This window comes from Xyrauchen texanus, chromosome 6, assembly GCF_025860055.1.
Source record: "Xyrauchen texanus isolate HMW12.3.18 chromosome 6, RBS_HiC_50CHRs, whole genome shotgun sequence".
Lineage (NCBI taxonomy): Eukaryota > Metazoa > Chordata > Actinopteri > Cypriniformes > Catostomidae > Xyrauchen > Xyrauchen texanus.
Window position 1 is genome coordinate 9,847,748 of NC_068281.1, and position 9,637 is coordinate 9,857,384.

At 43.7% G+C, this 9,637-nt stretch overlaps 1 protein-coding gene across 2 annotated transcripts in view; it reads right to left on the reverse strand.

The window, feature by feature from the left end:
- epc1b (enhancer of polycomb homolog 1 (Drosophila) b) overlaps positions 1–9,444 on the reverse strand; it is a 38,032-nt gene extending 28,588 nt beyond the window's left edge. The window contains exons 1-2 of one of the 2 annotated variants that reach the window (XM_052128049.1): positions 9,158–9,444; positions 8,210–8,293 (exon numbers count right to left, since the gene is read on the reverse strand). In XM_052128049.1, the coding sequence (XP_051984009.1) occupies positions 8,210–8,251 (42 nt within the window). In that variant the 5' untranslated portion in view covers positions 8,252–8,293; positions 9,158–9,444. Of the gene's footprint in view, positions 1–1,946; positions 2,396–8,209; positions 8,294–9,157 lie in introns of those variants that run through there. The other variant, XM_052128048.1, reaches the window with a different exon arrangement.
- Between the last annotated feature and the right edge of the window lie 193 nt (positions 9,445–9,637).

Genomic DNA, 9,637 nt, shown 5'->3' on the forward strand with positions numbered 1-9,637 from the left:
CGTAACACATGCATACTTTATATTTTATATAATTAAGTCATAGCATTTAGCCGTTTAATAAGTACATCCCAGATGTATGACTTTCTTCAGCAGAACACAAATTAAGATTTTTAGAAAAATATTTTAGCTCTGTAGGTCCATACCAAGTGAATGGTGATAAGAAGTTTGTAGCTCCAAAAAGTAAACATAAAAGTAATCCATATGACTTCATTATTTAAATATAATAATAGGTGTGGGTGAGAAAAAGAACAATATTTAAATCCTTGTTACTCTAACTCTCCATTTTAACTTTCAGATGTGAAAGTGGAGGTTTAGAATAAAAAAATGACTTACATTTTGATCTGTTTCTCACCCACACCCATTATATTGATTCTCAAGACACTGATTTAACCACAGGAGTCTTATGGATTGCATTGAATGGACCTACAAAGCTGAGTTTTTTCATCTTCATTTGTGTTCTGCAGAAGAAAGCCATATACACATCTGGGATGGAATGAGGGTGAGTAATTGATGAGAATTTTCATTTTAGGGTGAACAATGACTTCCTCAAAACATAACTGCAACAATAACATGACAACCGTTTTGACTATAATCAACATTTTGTGCCTACAGTTTCAGCTTTCAAATCTACACGTATTGCCGGCAAACATTCCTACCAAGTAAGCAAATCCCTGACACAGCAGAGATGGATCTCTGTTAGATGCCGGCTGATAAAAAAAAACATTAGCATGCCAGCACAACCAACCACACAAGCTCTAAAAACAACTGACATCTCATTCAACCTTTTTTGAACACACACGAGTGCAGGCTCTCTCCACATAATGACACACACACACACACACACACACGCACACGCACACACACACAGAGAAGAGGCAAGCTAATATTTGGCCATTTTTAGATAATCAGCATTGGTTAATAACATTGACCATTGCAAAATCTTATCAACTTTGAAGTATCAACAAACGGTGTCAATAGGTGTAGATTTAAGCAATTTAGTCTCATTTGCTATCATACATTTTCATTATTTTATCAGCCGGCAGTCACCCTGCCCTCTAGATGTCAGAATCAGCCATTGAAAAACACATATTGGTCAACCACTATTAAAGTTTAATAGGTCTGATGATCTGATCTAAATGCTTCAACATTAGGAGCTTGTCAAGAGAAATTAGTTTAATGCAAGATCTGAATAATGTATGTTTCCTTGTGATGCCAAGGATGGGGTTGATGTACAGATGGAGTAGAGCATATGAGAGCTTCTTTTGCCAGTGCAGGTAAAAACAAAACAATGCTGCATGTGCACAGCTGCTCCAGTCAAACGGACCACTGCATACATTAAACAGACCTCTGGCAATTGAATTCACAATGTATATATGCCTCAATTAGTATAGATATTAACAATGTACATAGTTCAAAATAAATCGGCTAATTGGTTATTGGACATGACAACTATTCCGACCTGGAGCCGATGTTCATACAAGAAAATACATTATTTGCATGGACACTATATTACTAAATTGGTGTGTTGGAGGCCCTTGATGGGTTTGCTGGGTGTTAATTAGTGATTGGTTGAGGTGTGTGAGCTCATAGACTGGCGCCCTCTTTTAGTCCGAGTGCGGTACTACACAGCGCTGAGCCACAAAATCAACAAAATGGTGTTTTTGCCCGTGGTCACGTGACCCCTTTGTACTTCGTAAACCGCCTATTGACAAAAAATACTGCATAAGAATAACCCCTAGATTACATTTGCAGAGTAAACACTCTAAAGTTCGGGTACAACACACTAAACCACGACTGTCCTGGGCGGTAACGACACATTTGACGCTTTTCCTTGCAAGAAATGGCGGCCATTTTGTGTTCACTGGCGCAGAGAAGCAAGGGACGCGCCTCTCACAACAAAACCAAAATAATTATCAATAAACATGGTTTTGATTAATAAAACATACCGATTCCTCCTCTTTCTCCATCCCCGTGGGCATCTGTGGCACTGCCCGGTTAATAGAAGCATATTCGTGCAGGTCGGGCAGGTCCTCGCAGCGGAAGACGGGTAGAGGCTTGGAAGAGTCCAGAGCCCGCGCCCGAAACGACAGTTTACTCATTTTATTCTTTATAATTCGAGATGCAACATAAACCTATCCAATCCCCTAATGTTCCCTACCGGTCCGATTAAAGTTCTCATGGATGATGCCGGTACGTTTTCCAGCAGTGCACGGGTCGGTCTGTGGAGGTAGCGGGGAGAGCGGAGTCGCGAGGCCGGGTGGCGGTCGCTCTCTCTCGGTGTATACTTCCAGCGCGCTCCGGTCCCTGATTCCAGGCTCAGTGCGCCATGGCCAACATGGCGGACATTAAAAACACTCTTTATCACTCCGCTCGTGTTCGACGGGCCAACCCCCCCCCTCCGATCCCAGATCAGCCATTCCCACATTGGCTTACAACGCATGCGCTAGTAGCGCGCGGTGAGAGAGGGGGAGGACGTGAAAACTACACCCATCCAGCGAGCCTCTTATCAGAAACTCCATAATAATAATTAAATAGTCTGTAGTATTAAAAGATTTTCCCAGCTTCCGCACAGAAATGGCAAACACTTTACAATTCTTTTTTCACACCGTTTCCCAAATGTTTTGCTAATTTAACCCTAAAAAGGGCAAGCATTTAATGGGTACCTCTAATTGCTATTTTCCAACACATTAAGACACAATGCATTTCCCTTTTTAATATTTTTACATTTACTGACTCACTTATTGCTCCTCTCCACAGCCTCTTAAATGTCTGTATCCCCAGGACACGAAAAATATTTTTAGGGTTAAGAAACTTTTAAAATTAAGCATGGACTATCTCTGTAATATTAGCATATTAATTCTTCAACTTTTAAATATCACTAGTAAATAGTTAATACATTTTTTTTGAAGGATTGCTTTCAATTGACTTTAAGTCAGCATAAAATCAAAATGTACCAGATATATTTTGATTTATGAATAATTCATCCATTCATATTTGCCATTTCATAAATGTTATTCCTCTTAGTAATCCATCAAAATGGACAAATGTCACAACGTTCTCTTCCAGTGTTATAACTGACTTTTCTCTGTGGACATATGCAAGGCTGCGCTGCAGTTCAAACTGATGTATGTATGTATATTTGTGACACTAGTGCTACCAAACAGAATTACAAAAATAAACTGTTTTCAAAATAGCTTTCTGAATACACCCCTCATCTACGTTGGTCAAACATAGAGATAGTCCGCCCCAGCTCACGCCATTATTTGAGTAACATTTTTGGGGTGGGTATAAGTGGGTGCTCAAAACAAAAATACATTTTCACAGTGCCACAGAGACACAGTGCTTACAGTTTTTAAGAAAATTTACTATTAAATGGTTTAATTTTAGTTGTCTTTGCATATTAAGCTTGGATAGGAAAAGGTATTTTAGCATATTTCAAGTTACATACTTCAGCTTTAAGCCAAGTTTTTAGTCAATTTTAACACCACCCCTTCAAGAGCCTGCCATATAAACAAACCTGCCGACAAAGCAGCTAATGCAAAGATGATGTATTTTTGGCTGCTTCAGTCCTAAAACTCAGTTCTCTACCCCAAATTACCTTGGTTATGGACCCGCTGGCTTAAATTTACATTTCAAAAGGAGGAATAACAGCATATTTGCAGTAGTGTATGAGACATTTCACATAGGAATGCTTCCTGAGTTGACCACTTCTGAGTGGAATAAGAGTCGGATTTAAGATAATTGTAGCGCACGGTCATGATAATAGACCCTCTTGTTTTAAAGTTCTATGACAGTGGAAGAAAAGTAAAAAATTGGAAATTTCTCCCAATTTTGAAATGCCCAATTCCCACTACATACTTGGTCCTCATGGTGGCACGGTTACTCACACCACCATGAGGACAAGCCCCAGTTGCCTCCACTCCGGAGACAGTCAGTCCACACATCTTATCACGAGGCTTGCTGTGCATGACACCACGCAGACTCCGCATGTGTAGGCTCATGCTGCTCTCCGCAATCCATGCACAACTTACCACGCACCCATTTTTTTTTTTTTTGGACTCAAGGTGGCACCGAGTATGGCTGCTGCGTTGCGAGCTCCGATATAACACTGCGGTTTATTGTTTGTTTTGTTTACAGTTCTTTGTTTTAATTGTCTTGGATGTTGTCTGCCTTATTGTTTACGACAGACAAACGCTTTTGGACATTGGTTCTACAATTACACATCGAAAACCGGACTTCAAATTCCTTAATGCCGACCCGCTGTTTACATACACACCTGCGGAGCCCTTTGTCTGGGCTGCTCGGCCGCGGAAACGCAGAAGGAAGAGAGGAAAACAAGCCGGCGTTCTCATCAGAGTAAGACGTCGTGCAAATCGACCCCTGCTACCCAGTATACTACTGGCAAATGTTCAGTCTCTGGACAACAAGCTCTGCGAGCTGAGAGCGCGGCTCTCCTTCCAACGAGAGACGAGAGATTGCTGTGTTATCTGCCTTACAGAAACCTGGCTGGCTGCGGAGATTCCAGACTCGGCCATTGAAATCACAGGCTTTTCCGTGCACCGAGCGGACAGAGCGAAAGACCTCTCTGGTAAAAGCAGAGGTGGTATGTTTTATGATCAACAAATCATGGTGTGATCAGAGGAATGTACATTTCATAAAGTCTTTCTGCTCTCCTGACCTGGAATATCTCATGCTTATGTGTCGACCATTCTGGCTACCGAGGGAATTCACAGCGGTCATCATCACAGCTGTGTACATCCCCCCACAAGCCGACACAGACCGGGCACTCAGGAAACTGTATGGGAGTATAAGTGAGCAGGAAACCGTGCACCCTGAGGCTGCATTCATTGTCACCGGGGACTTTAACAAAGCCAACTTCAAAACAATCGCTCCAAAATACCACCAACACATAAAGTTCAACACACGAGGGGACCGGGTTTTAGACCATTGTTACTCTCCTTTCCGGGATGGCTACAAATCCCTCCCCCGCCCCCCCTTTGGCAAATCGGACCACAATTCCGTTCTGCTTCTGCCCGCGTACAGGCATAAACTGAAACGGGATGCACCCACCCTCAGAACGATCCAGTGCTGGTCGGACCAATCAGACTCTGCGCTACAAGACTGTTTTGATCACGCGGACTGGGAGATGTTCCGGTCCGCCTCTGATGACGACATCGAGGTTTACGCTGACAGCGTAACGCGTTTCATCAGGAAGTGCGTAGAGGATGTTGTTCCGACCAAAACAATACTGATATACCCCAACCAGAAACCATGGGTTAACGGCGATGTTCGCGCGGCACTCAATGCGCGGACCGCCGCTTTTAATTCTCCTAACACGGAGAAGCGTAAACAAGCCAGTTATGCCCTCCGTAACACCATCAGTGCAGCCAAACGCCAGTACAGGCACAAGCTTGAAGGTCAGTTCAACACCATTGACTCTAGAAGTATGTGGCAGGGAATTAACACCATCACGGACTACAAACGCAATAAAGACTCCGCTATGAACATCGCTGCATCTCTCCCGGACGAACTTAATACATTTTATGCTCGTTTTGAGGACAATAACACCGCCCTCACGGAGAGAGTATTCGCGGCTGACGCTACAGAGGTTGGTTCACTCTCCGTCTCTGTTGTGGATGTAACCCGATCCTTCCGACGGGTGAACATCCGTAAAGCCGCGGGCCCAGATGGCATTCCGGGCCGCATCATCAGAGCGTGCGCGAATCAACTGGCTGGTGTTTTTACGGACATTTTCAATCTGTCCCTCTCCCTGTCTGTAGTCCCCACATGCTTCAAAACATCAACCATTGTGCCTGTACCGAAGCAAGCCACAATCACTTGCTTAAATGACTGCCGTCCTGTTGCTCTGACCCCCATCATCAGCAAATGCTTTGAGAGGTTAATCAGAGATTACATCTGCTCTGTTCTGCCCACCTCTTTGGACCCATTGCAGTTTGCCTACCGTAACAACCGCTCCACTGATGATGCCATTGCATCTACACTACACACTGCTCTCTCCCATCTGGAAAAAAGGAAAACATATGTGAGAATGCTGTTTGTAGACTACAGCTCAGCATTCAACACCATAGTGCCCTCCAAGCTTGATGAGAAACTGCGGGCTCTGGGCTTAAACAGCTCGCTGTGCAGCTGGATCCTGGATTTCCTGTCAGGCAGACGTCAGGTGGTTAGAATGGGCAGCAACACCTCCTCGTCACTGACCCTCAACACTGGAGCCCCGCAGGGCTGTGTTCTTAGCCCTCTCCTGTATTCCCTGTACACACATGACTGTGTGGCAACACATATCTCCAATACCATCATTAAGTTTGCTGACGATACGACGGTGGTAGGTCTGATCACTGACAATGATGAAAGAGCCTACAGAGAGGAGGTGCACACTCTGACACGCTGGTGTCAGGAGCACAACCTCTCCCTCAACGTCAGTAAAACCAAGGAGCTTGTAGTGGACTTCAGGAGAAAAGACAGAAAACACAGCCCCTTCACCATTAATGGAGCACCGGTGGAGAGAGTCAGCAGTTTCAAGTTCCTCGGTGTCCACATTACTGAGGAACTCACATGGTCCGTCCACACTGAGGCCGTTGTGAAGAAGGCTCACCAGCGCCTCTTCTTCCTGAGATGGCTGAGGAAGTTTGGAATGAACCACCACATCCTCACACGGTTCTACACTAGTACTGTAGAGAGCATCCTGACTGGCTGCATCACCACCTGGTACGGCAATAGCACCGCCCACAACTGCAAAGCCCTGCAAAGGGTGGTGCGAACTGCCAGAAACATCATCGGAGGTGAGCTTCCCTCCCTCCAGGACATATACACAAGACGGTGTGTGAAAAAAGCTCGGAGGATCATCAGAGACTCCAGCCACCCGAGTCATGGGCTGCTCTCACTGCTACCATCAGGCAGGCGGTATCGCAGCATCAGGACCCGCACCAGCCGCATACATGACCGCTTCTTCCCCCAAGCAGTCAGACTGTTGAACACTTGATCTATCAGGATCAATAATTAGCACTGCACTTTATTCATCTATAATCTCACACTGGACTGTCAACATATTCTCCTCAATTCAACTACTTATATATATTTCATATACTCCCACTTATTGTATATTGTGTATTCTATATTGTGTGTATTGTCTACTGTACATTGTATATAATTATTGTGTTGTGTAAGTATGTGTACATTTGATATGTAAATTGTGTTGTGTAAGTTTGTTGTTTATTGTAATTGGTATATGTCTCGTCACTGTCATGACTGCTATGTTGCTCGGAACTGCACACAAGACTTTCACCTACTGTTGCACTTGTGTACATGGTAGTGTGACAATGAAGAGATTTGATTTGATTTGAGAGAGAGAACCATATAATCGTGACCACGAGGAGGTTTACCCCATGTGACTCTACCCTCCCTAGCAACCGGGCCAATTTGGTTGCTTGGGAGACCTGGCTGGAGTCACTCAGCACACACTGGATTCAAACTCGCAACTCCAGGTGTGGTAGTCAGCGTCAATACTCGTTGAGCTACCCAGGCCCCTTTGCTAGAACTGTTGGTTTATTGGTGGTTCAACTATATTTGGCCTAGAAAAAAAAAAAAAAATTTAAAAAAATTAAAATATGAATAACATTTAGCAGGAGACCCCCATAGCACACTTAGCATAATTACTTAACTATTCTATTTCTTATCCATCTGAAATACAGACATGTGAATCTCCTTTTTTTATGCAATTCAAGTGAAGATGCTGGAATTCTCCTGAACAGGAGATTTCTCCCTAGCTTGATCAGATTTCTTCAGTTTCATTCTAGTGATGTAGCAGCACAATCTCAAATGCTATTCCTTTGGGAAGCGGAGACAACTGCCTCACAGCGGAAATGAGACGCCCACAAGATCATGTTTCACTGCAAAAACCTTCACCATTCCTGCTAAAGCAGCTGTTTGTTCGCAGTCCTTAATATATGAATGCACTAACACCATCCAGATGTACCAGTGAAATTGTAATTATTAAAAGACAGTGTCATACATCACATCTGCTTATATAGGTATTATCTTATTCATAATCAATTAATTTTTAGTTCAAATTTAGCATGAATGTGTCTATGATTAAGTACCCAAAGTAAAAGACCATACAGCGTTTTGCTTATTGCAGATATCATCTACCAACCAAGCATGTGGGGTCTGTGTGTAATATCAGACATCTTACCTCCACTGCCAGATATATACAGAGCCCAGTGGGCACCCCCATGGCTCTCCAAAGGGGTTATAATCCATCCGGCAGTATCCATCTCTGTGAGACACAAACAAAATTGACCATGACCATTAACTCTTGACCTCAAGTATCAAGGGTGAAGATGCCGCAATATCTCCGTGAACAAACTCTCCACCCATATTGTGACTACAGCCAAATTATGACATAATACACACACCTTTTTAGTACCCACAATGAGGTGTAGACAATAGTCTGTTGTTCTGCCATGGCTTTGTCACACTGATTTAAGGGGGGCCGGCAATAGCGCCATCATGATTAACCACTGAACAATAATGCATTTTTAGTTGCTAGAATCGCGGTAATAAAGTGTTGCCGCAACCCATTTGGATGTTCATTTATGTAACTAGAATCCGGATTCTACGAAAAACGAACAACGCGCGTTTTACACTGCGCGAGACACGAACATCGCAGAGCGCGAGAGAACATAAGTCAATATTTGGCGGCTCCTTTTATGTTAATAAGTTAATGAATACAATTAAATTAAGTACAAACCCCAAATCGTGGTATCTTTTTTTTGTGTGTGTTGGTGTGTGAAGCGAATGACACGTAGTCTCGCGCTCACATGAGCTTGGTTAATGCGGCCATCCGCAGTCAAACCCTTCTGCAGATATTTAACCTGCGCGCGAAAGTGCACCCTCAGTTTGTCTTATCATAAAAATTCGACATTTTATCCACGTGTGCATGTACCAAGATAGACCTTATTTTTTAAGCCATTTTCTAAAGTAATTTCCAGGCTGATGTGACGATGTTGGGAATATGCTGACGCTCGCCTTCCAAGTTCACTGTTGGACTCGCTCATACAGTAACCCATTTTTTGCTATCAAACGACAGTTATCGATCAATTCACATTAAACCGGAGGCAGACAGATAGTCGAGACTTACCAGGTATCTCCACGGGGCTGTCCTGAATTTGCCACATTTCAATGTTTTGCCCGTAAACAGACGGCGTGGCGTAACTGTGTAACGCATCACGGTGGTGTTTGGCAAACAAACGGACGGCACAGTCGTCAGGCATGTTATGCGTCTCTCTCTCCTTTCCGATTCACACGGCGATTAGAGATCTCATTCGCTAAACGAAGACAACGCAACCCTGTTAAGAGATCCGGCAGAGAAAGGGAGTTTTTTGCAGCAGCAGATTAAAGCTCTAATCAGACCCCGGGGAGAGTCCGAGTCTGCCACAGGGGTTAATAACTTTCCAATGGCAGCGAGACGCCGCCTCATTGGTCAGTCAGTGGCACCAATCACCTGTGGGAAGCTTCAGACATAAGCTCTAAATGGCAGCATGAAGAGATTCTGCCCTGGCAAAACTAATTACTGCAAAATACAAACCAACACCCACACAAGGAGACACAGTAAAGAATG